Consider the following 20,446-nt stretch of genomic DNA (forward strand, 5'->3'; position numbering starts at 1 on the left):
GTAACACGAACCAGAAGGTTTTAGGATAGTGATTTATGGACAAATACTAAAGAAAAATTAGATTTCTGACTTCCTGTAATGAAGGAGGAAAATCTTTGACTCACTTTACTTATTTTTTAATAATTCCTTCAAAAAACCTACCAGCCCTTAAACAAGTTTCCACACATCAGATGCCCTTTAAAAAAAGGAAATCCCTAAACTTATCAGTTACTTCCAATCCTTCCCACATTATAGGGCTAAATTTCATCTTAGAACTCAAACTGAGAAACTTTTTTCAAGTTTATCTGGTGCAGTACCTTTGAAACACACTCACATCCCTAATTTGTTTTAATCTAGTCAAAACTGTAAAACTGCCAGCAAGGAAATTCTTGAAAATGTAACTTATCACATACATTACGGCAACTTCCTCACCTAACCACACATAAACATGCAAACAATCCAGCCTCTAGTAGTTCTGCATTGTTAGATGAGTCTGCATTTTCTGTTTTAAAATATTCTGGGCTTAACAGGCCTTGCTGCTGTGTCCACGTTCTTTACATGTCAGAAACTACTGCTCTAGGATCTTAACAGTTCATACTCATCTAGCTTTTTAAAATCTTTATTTAACTTAGATAAGAATACAACTACACAATAGAGACTACAATACTATGGAACCAGTTAGTAAATCAAACATGTTAATCAATTTGTTTCTTATGCCCTGTAAATGGACTCAATTATCTAGTAAGATATTGAGCTAACACAATACACAATATATACAAAATTAAAAGATCATAAAATAGTGAAAAAGAATTGAAATTTGAGGAGGAAGCAAAGCTTCAAAGAAAATAAAATACGAATACTATAGCTTGAAAAACAAACAAACAAAAGCTTCAGAATGGATATTGTTTTAAGACTTAATGGATACTTGGAGTTGAGGTTAAACCTCAATTTTTCAGGGCTGATAATTGCAAAAATACATAGAATATTCCTACAGAAGACCAATGTGACCCTTTCTTTAGGACAGAAAACAAAATGTGGGCTAAATAATATGCTTCTTACCCATTCATATCCAACATATCTATAATAGAAAATAAAAGTAAGCACAATCCAAAATATCAGTACTATATAAAACACGGTACTCAAAGTGATTTAATGAAAACAAGCTTTAAAATCCCCCATTTCATCATTGCTTAACTTCTTTATTTCCACTGGCAAATGCTTACAAATAATAAATTTAAAATTCTCCTATCTCTAGGTCTTTTCAGATTAATATGCCCATCTTTTGTCACCTGATAGACTTACAGGAATAATCAATATTGCACTGCCTTAACTAAAGACTAAGCACTTTTGTCATTGATTTTACCATACAAAATGAAAACAGATTAAAATGAGATGTACAAATGCTAAGAATTATTGTCATATCTGGGGCTTTTTTTCCTTTTTAATCCAATGAATGCATTTCTTGCCCCTCCAGATAAATAATTTACACTTAAATTAATCTGTGGATGCAGTAACAGGGGCTCTGTGTAGGTTTTTTGTTGTTGCTTATTTGCTTTTTAAAGCAACGTTTAAATGGTCTATGGAATTGCTGCACCTGTATCCTTTTCTTAAACTAAGTTTTTTTCCTCGGAAAATACCAGAAAATATAAAGAAAAAGTCATTTATGGTTTCACCATCTGATCACTTTTATAACTATCTTTTCAACTTATTTTTAGTAGACATGACCACTTCTGGTTCTATAGTTTCATTTACAAAATTGGAATTATATTTTCTAACCTGTTTTCACTTAAAAAGTATTTCCCACACCCTTGAATATTATTTGAGAATGATTTTTATTTAATTAACTTCTTTAACTAGAATCCTATCCTTCGCTTAAAGGGTTAAAAATTACGCATTAAAATAATACCCTCACTTTCTCCTGTCCCTTCACCTTTATGATGAGAACTCGGCAAAGAATAGTAAACCATTCACACTAGCATCCAAGGTGTAATATATTGTATCCCCCTGAGAAACGTGGGATCTAGTAAGATTCAAACCTTAAACCAAAAATATGAAGCGCTAAGAGACAGTTCAAGCACTATCCAATGGATGTAACCCTACTGGAGGAGGCAAATCTAAAATTCGCAGGACTCAACAGTTACCTATTCTAGCTACAAGAAAGCTCCACTTCGTTTTTAAATAAAGCAATTGTGAAGCAGTGCAAATTTCACCCACCCAACAAAGCACCGTAATTGACTGAGTTCGTTAAAATTGCCGCTCCCAATGGCAGAGCTGGATTCATTAAACAAAGATAAATATGTAGAGCATACAAGGAACTGTGTGGACAGCTGCTACAGTGGAGTTATCGTTTAGGAAGACCACGCTAAAGTGGGCCGGTTGAGGGGGAAAAGGATAAGGAAGGGGATCTGATCACTGTCAGCCTGGCGTATAAGCAGAAATCTCAGCTGCATTATTTAATATTTAATCCTTCTATTCCTGGCATCACGGGGCTCAAACGTCACCAAAAAAGATGGGCCGGCTAAAAAAAACCGGCCGGGTGACGCACATAACATCTTACCATATGGATTCTCATCAATCAAGACCAAGAAGTGCCCCAGCCAGCCTAGTGAAGGAAGAAGGGTCCCCTCGGCCATCAGCTCCCCCGATTCCCTGGTACGCCGCTCCGGTCCGCAAGCAGGGATCGGAGGCTGCAAGACCTCCCGACCCTATGCCTCAGGGGCCGGATCACCTGGGGGGCTGCGGACTCGCGTTCCCACACCACCCTTGAGCCACCTTCTGCCGGGAGTCAGCCACCCCCCAAGCAGCCCCTGCCGGAGCAGCCCCCAGGCTCAGAAAAGACCCCACCAATGCCTCCGCCAGACAATTCAGCAGTGGGTGCCGGACAGGGCCCCGACAGGCGGCCGAGACTCCTCTCCCGGGGTCCCAACCCACCCAGGGCCGTACCTGAACGGGCAGCGCCACCTCCGCCCGACTGTGTAGACTGTCGCGGTGGCGGCGGTCACAGCTCCGACACAGTGACGCCTCACTTAAAAACAACAACCTGCTCGCTGGCGTCCGCAGCCGGGAGGCGGTGGCCGGGGGGGCGCCCCAGCGCATGCCGGGACTCGTAGTCCCTACCTCTCCTCATGTCGGGCGCGGGAGGAGGGAAGAACTACGACTCCCGAAGAGGAGCGCAGCCCGCCCTGGCTCGGCGGCAGGAAACTAGGCGGGGCGGCAGCGATCCCCACAACATCCGGGCCCCGGCACTCGAGAGGCTCCGCGGCCGGTTGCTATGGAGACGGGCGGCTACCACCACTCTAAAGGATTCGCGGTTTCACCCCGAGGGCGGCTCCCTGGATTAGGCGGATTAGTTGATACCTATTGATCTAGTGGACGGTTCACGATTTCTTTGTGGCTTTAATTGGATCTAGTAAAAAGGCTTCTCCTCAGCGCGCGCGCTAGTCTTCTTGCCATCCGCTGCCGGGAAAGACTGCGTTTGCCGAAAAAATAAAGAAGATACCGAGAATGACCGAGTACGACTGGGTGGGTGTGGGCAGAGGGCTGAATGTTTTTGACAGTTGGTATTCCTTGCTATAAATTTGGGGCACCCCGCACCGCCACTCGCCCCACCCCCCAAGAAACACCTTTCTGGGCAACCAGTGGGCTACACAGATGTAAATGTGCATCGCGTTGAGCCAGAATTGCCTCTGGAAGTATAAAATGATTGGGGATGGTGTGCAACTGCGGTGATGGCTTTAAATGAGAAAAACGTACCTTGTTAATTTTACATTTTTTTACACTGTGCCTCGTTCAAAAGGACAAGAGCAAAAAAAAAAAGAATATGGTGCACTTGTATTCACTTTTGGTGGAAACGTAGAAAGGTTTAAGGTTAAACTTAAGGTTCTGTCCCCCAATTGTGGCAAAAAAAAAAAAGATAAATAAGAAAAGCAATAACAAGGAGAATGATGGCACTGAGCAGAAACAAAAGGTGCCTCAAAATTAGACTTTTGGAGGGTTTTTTGTTTGCTTTTGGTGTTGCTATAGTTAACATCACCTGTGACTACAACATAAAAAGATGATTTTTTAATCTTAAAATTACAGCTTCCATAAAGAGCATTTTTATTATCTCAATGACTTCTTATTTATCTTTTTAAAAATGTGTATGAGGAAGAAGTTTGAAAAGTCACAGTGGCTTGGCTTTCTCTAATTCCAGGGGAGCCTGAAAATTACATTAGTGAGAAAGCTAATACCATCTCTTTGTGGATTTTTATTCTTTTCAAGGCACTTTTACAGTCATTTTTTAAGACCGTCAATTTTAGAAGAATCACTTACAATTTTAATTAACTTTCTTATACTTAAGTAAATAATATTTGCTGATCCTATGTGTAACCTGGCAGAGTATTTAAAATAATCCTTTTATTACTCTTTGTATAAGGCTGTTTTGTTTTTAATTGTATCAATTTGACCTCCACATTTTAAGAATATCAGATTTGAAGAGGGTGAAACCCAAATAAGAAAACTGCAGTGACCTATGACAAAAAGTAAAAGCAATGAGTATTTTGTTTCTGAGTCTGTGAACATTTGTGAATTATCCTGGAAGTCAAAAAGATTCAGGTAGACCCTAACATTTCCTGATTATGTGGTACAAATTATGCCAACAAAATTTATCAGCTAATTTGTCCTCTGTTTTGACTAGATTTGGTTTATTACATTTTGGGCCAAAGATGATCAGAAGGTAGTAGAAGGTGATTGATGAGAGTCAGTCCTCTGTGACTGAGGTTGCCATGGGCAACCTGACTGGGTATCCATAAAGTAAGTTAGGGTTGGTACTTTTTCCTATAAATCACAGGGGAGCCACCTTCCACCTAAAAAGCTTTCCCTGTACTCCAGAAACCTAGACATTTTGAGAAAACCTGACTTGTTGAGATACCATAGGATTCTGGTGACTTGCTATTATCCAGTGTCTGTGCTCTTGATACTTGAAACAAATTAATTGGCAGTGTCACAAAGAAGTAGCAAGATCTGATGAGTTCTACTTCCAGCTTTGCCAGCTTCCTACAAGATTATGAATATGAAGTATTAGTCAACTGGACTATACTAATGTAGTGTTATTAACCTGTAAACTTCAGAACTGAATCTGGAACACCATCCATATGCATTGAGGTAAACCTGAAAGAAAATGGTAAAAACTAATTCCATGTATATAGCAATTTATCACTTACATCCAATTTTCTTTCATTTTATCTCCAAAACCACAAGAATTATGACAGTGTTTTTGTTTGTCTTGCTTTGTTTTTACCAATTTACAGATAATACACAGAGGTGAAATCATGGTAAGGGATTGGAACCTAGGTCACAGTTACTGCCTGGTACTACTCCAACAACACTCTATTGATATTCATTCAAATCTGAACAAAGGAAAAGAAAGTGGATTAACTACTTCATATTTCCAGAATTGGGCTCAGCTTTCAAAACAAATTAGGTTCCTGACTTTCAGAAACTTAACTTGGCAAGATATTTAGTAGAATAAACCAGGAATTCAGGACGAGCTCAATTATGCTAAAGAGGAACCTAACTAATCTAACCCAAATTTGAAACTCAAAAAGGTTTTATCCTCACTTAAGTCTGACACAACAGCACTGTAAACATTCTTATCTTCATTCTAGAGGAAGAAATTGAGATTATGTTACTAGTATTAAAGATTTAGAATTCATAAAGGGTCTCAGCTTCATGAATCACAAGAATCTAGAATCTTCAAAGAAAAGGCACTTTAATGCATGTAAACAATCTTCTATTTAATACAACCTTAAAAGATCAGTTACTGTACACTGCCAACTACCATGAAGTTATTTAGATATAATAATGTAACTTCTAATCCGGAAGGATTTAAATCTTAAGTATTCTCAATATTTTTAAGTACTGCCAAATTTTTTTCTTGTATTTTTAACTACCAAATTTTTTTGCCTATTTGGACACCACAGAACACACTTATTAAGAGCTTATCACAAATGAGAAGCCCTATCATAAGTAAATCTACATATCCCTTTATATACTTATTGAATAACAAAATCAGTTCTGTTAAAAAGAAAAACAGGGGCCAAGGTGGAGTCACTTGTCCCCAGGACAGCAAAGGAAGATTTAATTGCACTTTCAGCCTCTCCAGGAAAGGAATTTTAAGCCAATCAATCTGGAATTTTCTTGTCAACACCAATGAGGTGATCTGTTACCTGGGCCCGACCTCTCCTTCCCCCAGAGGAAAACCAGGGGATCTGCTTGATAAGAACCTCTGTCCTTGGGGAACCTGGGTGGATCAGTCCCTTAAGCGTCTGCCTTGGCTCAGGTCATGATCCCAGGGTCCTGGAATCGAGCCCCGCCTCAGGCTCACTGCTCAGTGGAGAGCCTGCTTCTCCCTCTCCCTCTTCTCCTCCCCCTGCTTATGCTGCTTTCTCTGTCAATAAATAAAAAAAAAAAAAGAACCTCTTTCCTTACCCTAAGGGGAAATTCTACTGGATATTCTTTCCTGCTTTGTCAAAGATTAGTTGACCATAAAGTTGAGGGTCCATTTCTGGGTTCTCTATTCTGTTCCATTGATCTATGTGTCTCTTTTTGTTTTTTAATATTTTTTAAATTTAAATTCAATTAAATAACATATAATGTACTCTTAGCCTCAGACGTAGAGTTCAGTGATTCATCAGTCTTCTGTATTACCCAGTATCCTTATATCACATGCTCTCCTTAATGTCCATCAACCAGTTATCCTGGCCCCCAGGTTACCCTCCACTCCAGCAAACCTCAGTTTGTTTCCTATGATTAAGAGTCTCTTATGGTTTGTCTTCCTCTCTGATTTCATCTTGTTTTATATTTCCCTCCCTTGCCCTATAAGCCTCTGTTTTGTTTCTTAAATTCCACATATGAATGAGATCATAATTGTCTTTCTCTGATTGGCTTATTTCAATTAACATAATACCCTCTAGTTCCAACCACGTCATCAAAAATGGCAAGATTTCTTTTTTTTTTTGATGGCTGAGTACTATTCTATACACACACACACACACACACACACACTCACTCACACACACATGCTTCTTTATCCATAGTTTGGCTATGGGGACATTGCTGCTATAAACATTGGGGTGCAGGTGCCCCTTCAGATCACTACATTTGTATCTTTGGGGTAAATACCCACTAGTGCAATTGCTGGGTCGTAGGGTAGCTCTATTTTCAACTTTTTGAGAAACCTCCATACTGTTTTCCAGAGTGGCTGCACCAGCTTGCATTCCCACCAACGGTGTAGGAGGGTTCCCCTTTCTCCACATCCTCGCCAACATCTGTCGTTTCCTGACTTGTTAATTTTAGCCATTCTGACTGGTGTGGTGGTATCTCGTTGTGGTTTTGATTTGTATTTCCCTGATGCCGAGTGATGTGGCATTTTTTTTCATGTGTCTTTTGGCCATTTGGATGTCTTCTTTGGAGAACTGTCCGTTCATGTCTTCTGCCCATTTCTTCATTCGATTATTTGTTCTTTGGGTGTTGAGTTTGATCAGTTTTTTTTATAGATTTTGGGTACTAGCCCTTTATCTGGTAAGACATTTACAAATATCTTCTCCCATTCTACTGGTTGTCTTTCAGTTTTGTTGACTGTTTCCTTTGCTGTGCAAAAGCTTTTTATCTTGATGAAGTCCCAATAGTTCATTTTTGCCCTTGCTTCCTTTGCCTTTGGCAATGTTTCTAGGAAGAAGTAGCTGTGGCTGAGGTCACAGAGGTTGCTGCCTGTGTCCTCCTCAAGGATTTTGATGGATTCCTGTCTCACGTTGAGGTCTTTCATCCATTTTGAGTCTATTTTTGTGTGCGGTGTAAGGAAATGGTCCAGTTTCATTCTTCTGCATGTGTCTGTCCAATTTTCCCAACACCATTTGTTGAAGAGACTGTCTTTTTTCCATCGGATATTCTTTCCTGCTTTGTCGAAAGTTGTGCTTAGGTGTTCTTAGTTGACCATAGAGTTGAGGGTCCATTTCTGGGTTCTCTATTCTGTTTCATTGATCTATGTGTCTGTTTTTGTGCCAGTACCGTGCTGTCTTAATGATTACAGCCTTGTAATAGAGCTTAAAGCCTGGAATTGTGATGCCACCAGCTTTGGTTTCTTTTTCAACATTCCTCTGGCTATCTGGGGTCTTTTCTGGTTCCATACAAATTTTAGGATTATTTGTTCCAGCTCTGTGAAAAAAGTTGATGGTATTTTGGTAGGGATTGCATTGAATGTGTAGATACACATTTTCACAATATTTGTTCCTCCAGTCCATGAACATGGAACGTTTTTCCATTTCTTTGTGTCTTCCTCAATTTCTTTCATGAGTGTTCTATAGTTTTCTGAGTACAGATCCTTTGCCTCTTTGGTTAGGTTTATTCCTAGGTATCTTATGGGTTTTGGTGCAATTGTAAATGGGATCGATTCCTTAATTTCTTTCTTCTGTCTCATTGTTAGTGTATAGAAATGCAACTGATTTCTGTGCATTGATTTTATATCCTGTCACATTGCTGAATTCCTGTATGAGTTCTAGCAATTTGGGGGTGGAGTCTTTTGGGTTTTCCACATAGAGTATCATGTCATCTGTGCAGAGAGAGAGTTTGACTTCTTCTTTGCCGATTCAGCTGCCTTTTATTTCTTTTTGTTGTCTGATTGCTGAGGTTAGGACTTCTAGTATTATGTTGAACAACAGTGGTGAAAGTGGACATCCCTGCTGTGTTCCTGACCTTAGGGGAAAAACTCCCAGTTTTTCCCCACTGAGAATGATATTCAATGTGGGCTTTTCATAGATGGCTTTTATGATATTGAGGTATGTTCCCCCTATCCCTACACTGTGAAGAGTTTTAATCAAGAAAGGATGCTGTACTTTGTCAAATGCTTTTTCTGCCTCTATTGAGAAAATCACATGGTTCTTGTCCTTTATTTATTTATGTAGTATATCACATTGGTTGATTTGCAGATGTTAAACCACTCTTGCAGCCCAGGAATAAATCCCACTTGGTCATGGTGAATAATCCTTTTAATTCACTGTTGGATCCTGTTGGCTAGTATCTTGGTGAGAATTTTGGCATCCATGCTCATCAGAGATATTGATCTGTAATTCTCCTTTTTGGTGGGGTCTTTGTCTGGTTTAGGGATCAAGGTAATGCTGGCCTCATAGAACGAGTTTGGAAGTTTTCCTTCCATTTCTAGTTTTTGAAAGAGCTTCAAAAGAATAAGTATTAATTCTTCTTTAAATGTTTGAAAGAATTCCCGTGGGAAGCCATGCAGCCCTGGACTCTTGTATTTTAGGAGATTTCTGATTATTGCTTCAGTTTCCTTGCTGTTCAGGTTTTCTATTTCTTCCTGTTTCAGTTTTGGTAGTTTCTATGTCTCTAGGAATGCATCCATTTCTTCCAGATTGCCTAATTTGTTGGCATATAGTTGCTCATAATATGTTCTTATAATTGTTTGTATTTCTTCGGTGTCAGTTGTGATCTCTCCTCTTTCATTCATGATTTCATTTATTTGGGTCCTTTCTCTCTTTTTTTGCTATGTCTGGCTAGGGGTTTATCAATCTTATCCTTTCAAAGAACCAGCTCCTAGTTTCACTGATCTGTTCTACTGTTCTTTTGGTTTCTATTTCAGTGATTTCTGCTCTAATATTTATTAATTCTCCTCTCCTCCTGGGTTTAGGCTTTATTTGCTGTTCTTTCTCCAGCTCCTCGAGGCATAGGGTTAGGTTGTGTATTTGAGACCTGTCTTGTTTCTTGAGAAAGGCTTGTATCCTTTGCTGCATCCCAAAGGTTTTGAACAGTTGTGTTTTCATTTTCATTTGTTTCTGTGAATTTTTAAATTCTTCCTTAATTTCCTGGTTGACCCATTCATTCTTTAGTAGGATGCTCTTTAACCTCCATGTATTTGAGTTTTCCCAAATTTCCTCTTACGATTAAGTTCAAGTTTCAAAGCATTGTGGTTTGAAAATATGCAGGGAATGATCCCAGTCTTTTATTACTGGTTGAGACCTGATTTGTGACCCACTATCTGATCTATTCTGGAGAATATTCCATGTGCACTCAAGAAGAATGTGTATTCTGTTCCTTTTGGATGAAATGCTCTTAATATATTTGTAAAGTCCATCTGGGCCAGTGTGTCATTCAAAGCCCTTGTTTTCTTGTTGATTTTCTGCTTAGATGATCTGTCCATTGCAATGAGTGGGGTGTTAAAGTCCCCTACTATTATTGTATTATTATCAATGTGATTCTTTAATTTTGTTATTAATTGGTTTATATAATTGGCTGCTCCCATGTTAGGGGCATAAATATTTACAATTGTTAGATGTTCTTGTTGGATAGACCCTTTAATTATGATATAGTGTCCTTCCTCATCTCTTACTACAGTCTTTGGTTTAAAATCTAATTTATCTGATATAAGGATTGCTAACCCAGCTTTCTTTTGATGTCCATTAGCATGATAAATGGTTTTCCACCCCTCACTTTCAATCTGGAGTTGTCTTTGGGTCTAAAATGAGTCTCTCACAGATGGCATATTGATAGGCCTTGCTCTTTTATCCAGTCTGATACCTTCTGTCTTTTGATTGGGGCATTTAGCCCATTTACATTCAGAGTAACTATTGAAAGATATGAATTTATTCATATCTTTGAGATATGAACATCTCATTGTATTAGATGTGTAATCTCATCTAATGTATGTTTACATTAGATGTATCTAATGTATTAGATTGTATTGTGATACATTAGATTACAATTGTATCTAATGTATTAGATACAATTATCTAATTGTATTAATTAGATAGTTAATTAATTGTATTATCTGTATAATACAATTATATTGTATTATATACAATGTATTATATTACCTGTAATACAATGTTGTATTGTATTACCTGTAAAGTGACTCTTTCTGTATATTGTCTCTGTTCCTTTGTCATCTATGTTACTTTTGGGCTCTCTCTTTGCTTACAGGATCCCCTTTAATATTTCTTGCTGGGCTGGTTTACTATTATATGTCGGGGTGTTTACCTATTTTTATTGACTTTGTGGGGGGTTCTCTGTGCCTTCTGGACTTGAATGCCTGTTTCCTACCTCAGATTAGGGAAGTTCTCAGCTATAATTTGCTCCAGTATGCCTTCTGCCCCTCACTCACTCTTTCCTCTTCTTCTGGGATCCAATTATTCTAATATTGTCTTGCTTCATGGTATCACTTATCTCTCAAATTCTCCCCATCATGATCCAGTAGTTGTTTCTCTCTTTTTCTCAGCTTCTTTATTCTCCATCATTTGGTCTTCTATATCACTAATTCTTTCTTCTGCCTCATTTATCTAGCAGGTAGAGCCTCCATTTTTTTATTACATCTCATTGTCTTTTTTTATTTCAACTTGATTAGATTTTTGTTCTTTTATTTCTCCAGAAAGGGATTCTCTAGTGTCTTCTATACTTTTTTCAAGCCTAACTAGTATCTTTATAATCGTTATTCTGAACTCTAGTTCCAACATCTTACTTATGTCCGTACTGATTAGGTCCCTGGCAGAAGTACTGCCTCTTGTTTTTTTGAGATGAGTTTTTCTGTCTTGTCATTCTGTCCAGAGAAGAATAGATAACCAAGAGAACAAAATACTAAAATGTCAACAATGACCCCAGAGAAATATATGCTAAACAAATCAGAAGAAACCTGAAACCATAAATAAATAAATAAATAAATAAGAGAGAATAAAATCAGGTAGGTGACTAGAACAGAGAAATACACTGGATCCTGTGTGTATTTTGGTCTCTTTGTTAGAAAACTAGATCCCAAAACTGTAAAGAAAGAAAAACAAATATGCACAAAAATAAAATTAAATATAGAGAAAGGATATAATGTAAGGGTAAAAATGAAAATTAAAAGACAAAAACAACAACAGTAAAAAGGAATATAAACAGCAGGTTAACAGAACAGAGTATCCTGGGTACATTTTGGTCTGTTTGTTAGAAGAAAATACATCCCAAAATTGTAAAGAAAGAAAAACATATCTATCTATATATATATATAAAATTAAATACATTGAAATGATAGAATGTAACCATAAAGATGAAAATAAAAAAAGACTTAAAAAAATGAGAGAATATGATCAGAGAGGTGAAGAGAACAGAGCAATACAGTAGATTCTGGGTGTATTTTTGTCTGTTTGTTAGAAGAAACTGCATCCCAAAATTGTAAAGAAAGAAAAACTTATATATATACAAAAGTAAAATTAAATACAATGAAAGGATAGAATGTAACTGTAAAACGTAAATATTAGACTTTAAAAAAGAGTTGATAAAATAAGTTGATTGAAAAGGAAAGAAAAAAATTAAAATTGAAAGACTTTTTAAAGACTCATGAGAGAAAACCATGAATTCTATATACTATTTTCCTCTACCGCTAGAGTTTTTCAGTTCTGTATGATTGTTAAACTTGGTCTTAGCTGAATGTTCTTGCTGATCTTGTTGCTCCAGTTCTCAGGTGTATTTGCCCTGGGTGGAATTGCATTTAGCCAAGGGGCCAGGCTGAGTAATCTGCTCTGGTTTGCTTTATGTGCCTTTTTTTCTCTGAAGGCTTTCCCTGCCACTTTAGAGGATGAGAATGAAAATGGTGGCCTCCCAATCTCCAGCCCCATAACTGGAAGCTCAGGGCCCTACTCCTCAGTGCACCTTCAGGGAAAAGCAGTCAATCACTCCTGTCTCCCTGGTCTCCATATGCACTCTGTGCTCACCCAGCCTGTGACCAAGCGTTTCTATCTCAGGCACGTGACTCTGTTTTGAGTCTCCAAACCCCGCAGACTCTGCAGTGTGCACCTGCACAGCTCCTTCCGGGGAAGGGTGGAGGGGTCTCACCGTGGTTCTACCGCCTGCTGGGGCCCTGCTTGGAGAGCAGTCGCCCGACTGTGTTCATGGTTTATGGCAACTCTGAGCTGAAAGTCCACTCTCGGGCTCACTAATTGCAGCTGGCTTCCCCACTCCAGTGCCTGGGAAATCTGCCGCACTCAGGCACCTTCATTTTTTTGTGACCCCGGGGATCCTGAGACCACACTATCCCACCTAGGATTCCACCCCACTTCCCCATCTGAGCGCCTTTCAGGCAGGGATGTCCCTCACCAGAGCAGACCTCTAAAAGTTCCGCTCTGCTGCTATATCACTTTCCAGTAGCCTGCTCAGAAAGGCTCCCTTCTCCTCCCCTCCATGGTTACCTTCCAATATATTGCCTCAGATTCACTTCTCCCCACCTCCTACCTTGCAGAAAGTGGTTGCTTTTCTGTTTGTAGAGTTGCAGCAATTCTTTTCTTAGAGTCCCATTTGAGTTCACAGGTGTTCAGAATGATTTGATAGCTATCTAGCTGAATTCCTAGGACCAGACAAAACTAAGGTCTCCTACTCCTCTGCCATCTTGGACCTTAATCCTTGAAACAATATTTTCTCTTGCTAGTAACTTATCCTTCCTATGAAAACCTTCCATTTGTACCACTCAGGATGCTGCCTGATTTGTGAGTTGCTTAATAAAGCCAATTAGATCTTCAAATTTACTTGCTTGAATTTTGTTTTTTAACAGTCACTATTGCTACATTTGGAAGTTCCTGATAGCCGAGTCCTCAGATTAGGAAACAAAACCATCTAATCCATCTCCTTTATTTTATATTTATAGACAGATTGTATATTTATATCCTTGTAAAATAATTTCATCAAAGTCACATAGCTATTAGTGCCAATATCAGAACGCAGAACTGGTGACACCTAATAGGTGCTTTTTACAGCTCTTACAGCAGAAGATATGCAAATACCAACAAGATTCCCAATTAGTCTGCTTGACATGTTCTTGTATAAGCCATGCAGGTTATGATTATGGCCTTCTCTCTCCCCACACTCCTTTGCCTATCTCCCAGAGGCCTCTTTAACTCCTAGCCACATCTTTCATAACAAATATGTGTAGCCAGTACTCACAATGTCATATAGGGCTCAGCAGCGTGAGCATCACCTGGGACTTTGTTAGAAATGCAGAATCTTGGCCCTACACCAGACCTGAGTCAGAATCTACTTTTTAACCAGATTCCTGTGTATTTCATATGCACATAAAAGTAAGAGAAGCACTGTACAAAAGAACATTACTATGGATAAAGGACTTCTAGTTTCAGATAACTTCTGAGGGTTATTGGTAGGTAAGATTTTGTTTTTGATTAGCAAAGTCAAAGGAATGAAGTGGGCCCTAAACGTGGCAGGGTCAGTGGTAGCTGGAGGTTCTAGCAAGATAAATATTCATAAAATAATGGTCTAATTCCCAAGAACTGAGCAATGAAGTTTTTCTCAGGCCAAAGGTTAAGCCTCTCAGTTCAGTATACCAATACAATAGAACAATAACTAAACACCTCAAACCTTTGTCAATTAAAATGTCAATCTTTAAAGAAATGGATAGTTGACATGGAAAACTTGAGGAAAAAAAGACCAGCAATCTCATCTCTAACACCTATGTTTGCAATAAGGTAATTCACATTAAGAAAAAGGCTTTTTTCCTGGGGCGCCTGGGTGGCTCAGTCGTTAAGCATCTGCCTTCGGCTCAGGTCATGATCCCATGGTCCTGGGATCGAGCCCCGCATTGGGCTCCCTGCTCTGCTGGAAGCCTGCTTCTCCCTCTCCCACTCCCCCTGCATGTGTTCTCTCTCTCGCTGTGTCTCTGTCAAATAAATAAATAAAATCTTTAAAAAAAAAAAAAAGAAAAGAAAAAGGCTTTTCCCCTTACGCAAATACAGCAGCAAATCAAGCACTCTTAGACTGGATTTTCAAGAAGATCCAAATGATTTCTCAAAAGTACTGAAAGAAGCTCTTCTGAAAAGTTACTTTGCCTTATGATTGTTATTAAGGCAAAGCATGAGAACATAATATACTACTCTATGATATCACTTCATTTTATAAACTGTATGTTTATAAACTTTATAATTTCTATGGAATAAATGATATTTTAAAAAGATGATATTTAAAAAGAACAAATAATCCAGGCTCCCTTATTTAACAAACAGAAAACTGAAGTAAAGAGAATCAGACTTACCCAAATTCTCACATTCCCAGCAAGTCCAGGAGACTACAACCTGGGTCTCATAACTCCAGTGCTCTTTTCATTAAACTTGATTCAGATTTTTAAATCCCTTAATCACAGAAAAATAATTCCAAAAAGTTTATTAAGGATACCGTTCAAGTAGAACATTAATAGTTGACTGAAGAGTTGATTAAATATGGTTTTATAGTACTGTTAAATGAAAAGGTAGGTTTTAGGGATGTTATTCCGGGGAAAACATTTTAACTCAGGTTCATTTCAACTTGTGACACCTTTTTATTTTTCAAGATTATAACCAGCCACAAGTACATTTAAAACATGAGTAGATATAAGATGGTATATGTATGTTCTTACTTATGGTTCTTATATATATTTATGATTTTCCCAACTAGAAACACAAGCAAAATTGAATTTATAAAGGATTAACCACTGGAAGTCATCAGAAAAAAATAATAAGCTATTACAATCTCAAAATGAAGGTTATTAAACAAACAAACAAAAATCTTTAGTACCAGAATTTAGGCAATCCCATCAGGTTGGAATTACACTGAGATAATTAAGCCAAGGCAGGGTTAATATTCATCTTCACCAATGTAAACTGAGGAAGAAACATAACTATTTAAGAAACTATTTTCAAGTACTTAATTTGTATATTTAGCATAAACAATATAATCAAAATTAACATCCATTTAACCAGTACATGTTTCAGTTCTTTTATTATAAGTAATGTTGTAGACTGATTTTTTACTACAATTAAGTTTCTTAGACTTAAAAACTAAAATTTCCCAGGATTCAAAGTCATTAACAGTTTTTAGTTCTTCATACATTTCATTAATTTTTTTAAATGGAGTTACATTAATTTACCTGACAATCATCAATACAAAGTGCTCTTTCACTGCCAGATTGGGTATGGGTTTTCATTTACATTTTTTAAAATACAGTTATGTTTCCTACCAAGATACATTTTATCTTTTAGAATAGCTATCTTTGCTTCATCAGAGTTGCAATATTTTGCCTATTATTTTTTACATAGGAATAAAAATGTTTATGAGTTAAATACATTAATCCTTTGTCATTCTTTCTAGGTAATGTTCCCAGTCTGTGGTTTACCTTTTAATTTTGGTTAGCTGTATCTTCAGGTATAAATAAGACAATTAAATACCTCAATCCCTTCCTTTATAATTTCTTTTGTCACTTTTAAATTTATAATGTCCTCCTTTCTCAGAGGGTTAAAAATACCTTTCTCCTAGTTTCTGGTTTTTTTATAATGTGATTTTTAGTCAGCGTGTATTTAATTCATCTGAAGTTTATTTTGATAATATTTGAAGGCAAAGATATATATTTTTGAAAATAGCTAGCTAGTTTCCCAACATCATTTACTGAGTTGGTTTCCTATATGTTTGTCTTCGATATAATAAATTGTAAGCCTTAGGAATTTTGTATTATTTATCACTGCATTTCCAACATCTAACAATGTGTGGCACACAGTAGGCACTCAATAAGTATTTGCTGAATCAATGAATGAATGATAGTTTATATAGTCTGTTCCATTTGAATTCTCTCATCTTCATTAGTGAAGCTTGATGTTTTTAATAGACTTGACTTTACTAAGGATAAAGCATGTTATATGCATGTGCTAGAAAGCTATGTGCGCTTTTGCATCCATTCTTTTCAATATCTTTCTCCCTTGTATCCCCAAATAGCTAAATTATTTGTATTTTAAGTATCTATTAAACTATATGTATATATACACATATTTAATTTATATATTAAAAATTGTAGTAAGTTGCACCACCAGCTACCCAATGTTTGTCCAGAACCCTACTAGTCATCCTTGATCTGTCCCTCATCACCACCCACATTCAGTCAATCACCAGACCCTGTGAATTCTACTTCCAAAATATATTTCAAATTTGTTTACTTATCTCCCTCTCTATACCACCACCCTACTATAGATCATTGTCATTAGTCACTTGGACTGCCATAGCTCCTTTCTACATCCATTCAAGGCTCAGACAGCAGCCAAGTTAATCATACAAAAACTTGTTACTTAATGAGATGCATCTCCTTAGAACCCTTCAATAGCTTTCCATTGCTTTTACCATAAAGATCCATATTTTTAACAGAGTTAACAAGACCCCTCAGGATCTGGCCTCTCTCCCTTTATTCTCATCTCACTCATTTTCACCCTAACTTACTTGACTTTGGCCATGCTGAGTTTATCTTTGTTCCCATTTCTATCTTTTCCTGGCCTTCCAGTCTTAGATTCAATGATATTCACTAAATTGGCCTTTCTTAGCCTCCATACTAGGTTAGAACCCTCTATAAATTTTCATAAATATCTTGTATTTTTTTTCTCCATAGCACTTACCACAATTGTAATTATTAGTTGCCTAATTATTTGCTTAATGGTTATGCCCACAAGGCTAAAATCCCTAAATGTTTATCTTGTTCTCTTCTCATTCTAGAATTCAGCAGTATGTCTTCTTCTAACTATGACTTCTTGCAGATTTTCTCCATGATTTACAAATGTTTTGATAAATTCTCATGATTCTAGTACAGGATTTTTAAAAGCTATCTTATACATACTTTTGATAAGTTTACTTTGTACAGACATTATGTCATTTAATGAGGACTAGCCACTGCCCTCAAGAGAACAGAATTCCTGAAAAAGTGAAGTGGACACTTTTTTGTTTTGTTTTTTTCCAGGTTTATTGAGATAAAATTGACATATAACAGTGTGTAAGTTTAAGGTGTATTACACAATTTCTTGTATGTATGTATTGTGAAATGATTACCACAATAAGGTTAACACATTCATCACCTCACATAATTAAAATTATTTTTGTGCTGAGAACATTTAAAATCTACTCTCTTAACAACTTTCAAGTATATAATAAAGTATTGGTAACTATACTCATCATGCTGTACATTAGATCCCTTGAAATTATTCTTCTTATAACTGGAAGTTTGTACTCATTGACCAACATCTCTCCATTTCCCCAACCCCCTAAAAACCATCATTCTTCTGTTTCAAAGAGTTTGACTTTTTAAAAATTTTAGATTCATATATATGTGAGATTCTAGTATTCTTTGACTTAGTTCACTTTGCATAACGCCCTCCATGTTTGAAATGGCAGGATTTCCTTCTTTTTATGGATGATTAATATTCATGTGTGTATGTATACATGAGAATATAGTATGCTACATCTTTATCCATTCATCCGTTAATGGACATATCTTGGCTATTATTGCGAATAATACTGCAACGAACATGGGGGTGCAGATATCCCTTTGAGATAGTGATTTCACTTCATTTGGATATATACCCAGAACGGGGATTGCTGGATCATATGGTAATACTAATTTTAATTTTTAATTTTTTGAGATATCTCCATACTGTTTTCTATAGTTGCTGCATCAGTTTGCATTCCCACCAACAGTTTACAAGTGTTGCCTTTTCTTCACATCCTCACCAACGCTTGTTATTTGACACTAGCCTTTCTAACAGGCATGGGATGATATCTCATTGTGGTTTTAATTTGCGTCTCTCTGATCATTAATAATGTTGAACACCTTCTCACGTTCCTGGTGACCGTCTGTCAGTCTGATCTGGAAAAATGTCTATTCAGGTCCTCTGCTCGTTTTTAATCAGATTATGTTTTGCTATTACATTGTATGAGCTCCTTGTATATTTTGGATACTAACCCTTTATCAATATGGTTTGCAAATATTTTCTCCCATTCTGTAGGTTGTCTCTTCATTCTTTTGATTACTTCTTTTGCTGTGCAGAAGCTTTTCAGTTTGATGCACTCACTTGTTATTTTTGCTTTTGTTGCTTACGCTTTGGGTGTCATATCCAAAAAATCTATGCCAAGAATGACATGACAGAGCTTTCCTCTGTGTTCTTTTCTTGGAGCTTTGTGGTTTCAGGTCTAACATTTAAGTCTTTAATTCATTTTGAGTTAATTTTTGTGAATGATATGTATAAGACAGGGTTGATGCTAACTTTAGTTTTGTTTTTTTTTTTCCAAAATTTTATAATTGAGAATGATTTGATGTGTTTATATTTTAGGACAAGAAATGTGCTTCAACTTCAAATTCAGGCACAGAAGTGAAACCTGAACAATTTCCTCCTTGTGTGAACACTGGCAATCCTGTGTTTTCATGTATGTTGGACCCAAAGACACTCCATACAGCTACCTCACTATCAAAATCTAAGATGATTATGTATAAAACCAATTCATGTAATTATGGTGAATTTTTACCTATGCCACAGTTTTTTCCCTGCAGTTATACTCCAAGGGAGCAAGTATTTTCAAGCCACATTAGAGCTACTGGATTTTATCAAAATAACTCTCTAAACACTACACCTGATAGAACCAGAACCCTTGACTTTCCTAATTTTCAACATACTCTATGAAAATATATTCCTTTGTATATTTAAGAGAAAGTATACTCAGGAAAAATGAGTTTTAAATCTAAGGCTAGAATACCTAACTTGGAACATAAAAGTATTTGAATTAGTTAAAAGAATACCTTTAAGAAATAAAGCATTTGAACTGATAACTGAATGAAAATAAAAATGTGTTCAAAATAGAATAAAAAGTAGACATGTTTTAGTACATCTTGGCTTTATTTAGTACATGCTCTCCAAAAGTTTTAAAAGGCTTTCAAGATCTCAGTTGTCCACTGAGTATATTCATCAAGACAAAGAAACACAGGAGCACTAAGAAAAAAATTGAATTAAGGAAGACTGACCAGTAATTTCCCAGTTTTATGTTATTTCAACTAAGGGCTTAGAACCTGGGAGAAAGTTAGTTTCCACTGCTAGACTAGTGGAAGAAAAGACCTGTTATTCATTCATTCATTTCGCAAATATTTATAGAAGGCCTACTTATGACAGGCACCATACAATGCAAATGAAACACAGAAATAAAAGACAATGTCTTTTATTGTTTAAATGAATAATATTTTAGGGGACTGAGATTAGCAAATTAATAAAATGTGATAATTTCTGTAAAGTACGCAAAAGGTCTTTCAGACACAAAGACAGATTGCTCAAATTCAGACCAAGGACATCAGGAGAAGCATCCTGGAGAAGGTAAAATCAAATCAAAAGAAAGGTCATCCAGGAAGAAGAAGCAATACATATAAGAGTACAAAGATGCTAGAGATGTGGTACTTTTTTTATAAACACAAATAATATGATATATCCTTAACACAGTGTGAGCAGTGGTAGATGATGGACTATACTATTCTTCAAACTCTGTAATTCCACTGTATACAAAGATTTATTTATTTATTTATTTCAGCTGCCATCTGTCATAACCACACTTGAGTCTGAGTACCTTTATGGAAAAAAAATCACTGTTAGTTTCAGGCTCAGGTTCTAACATCAATTAG

General features: G+C 36.8%; 2 protein-coding genes across 3 annotated transcripts in view; one reads left to right on the forward strand and one right to left on the reverse strand.

Annotated features, from left to right (window-relative positions):
• CCPG1 (cell cycle progression 1) overlaps positions 1-3,063 on the reverse strand; it is a 38,346-nt gene extending 35,283 nt beyond the window's left edge. Inside the window, 1 exon segment of the mRNA XM_027570276.2 lies at positions 2,923-3,063. The gene's annotated coding sequence lies outside the window, so the exon portion shown is untranslated.
• Positions 3,064-3,245: 182 nt separating this feature from the next.
• C6H15orf65 (chromosome 6 C15orf65 homolog) lies at positions 3,246-19,568 on the forward strand. 2 transcript variants are annotated; one of them, XR_003515701.1, is made up of 2 exons: positions 3,246-3,491; positions 19,116-19,247. XR_003515701.1 is itself a non-coding variant. In XM_027570285.1 (2 exons), exons 1-2 carry the CDS (start codon positions 3,484-3,486, stop codon positions 19,461-19,463), a joined length of 366 nt encoding a protein of 121 aa, XP_027426086.1. In that variant the 5' UTR covers positions 3,246-3,483; the 3' UTR covers positions 19,464-19,568. The 2 variants fall into 2 exon arrangements, 1 of the variants encoding a protein (XP_027426086.1); XM_027570285.1 differs by having other exon boundaries at positions 3,246-3,501; positions 19,116-19,568.
• Positions 19,569-20,446: the final 878 nt, after the last annotated feature.

Source organism: Zalophus californianus, chromosome 6 (assembly GCF_009762305.2).
Source record: "Zalophus californianus isolate mZalCal1 chromosome 6, mZalCal1.pri.v2, whole genome shotgun sequence".
NCBI lineage: Eukaryota > Metazoa > Chordata > Mammalia > Carnivora > Otariidae > Zalophus > Zalophus californianus.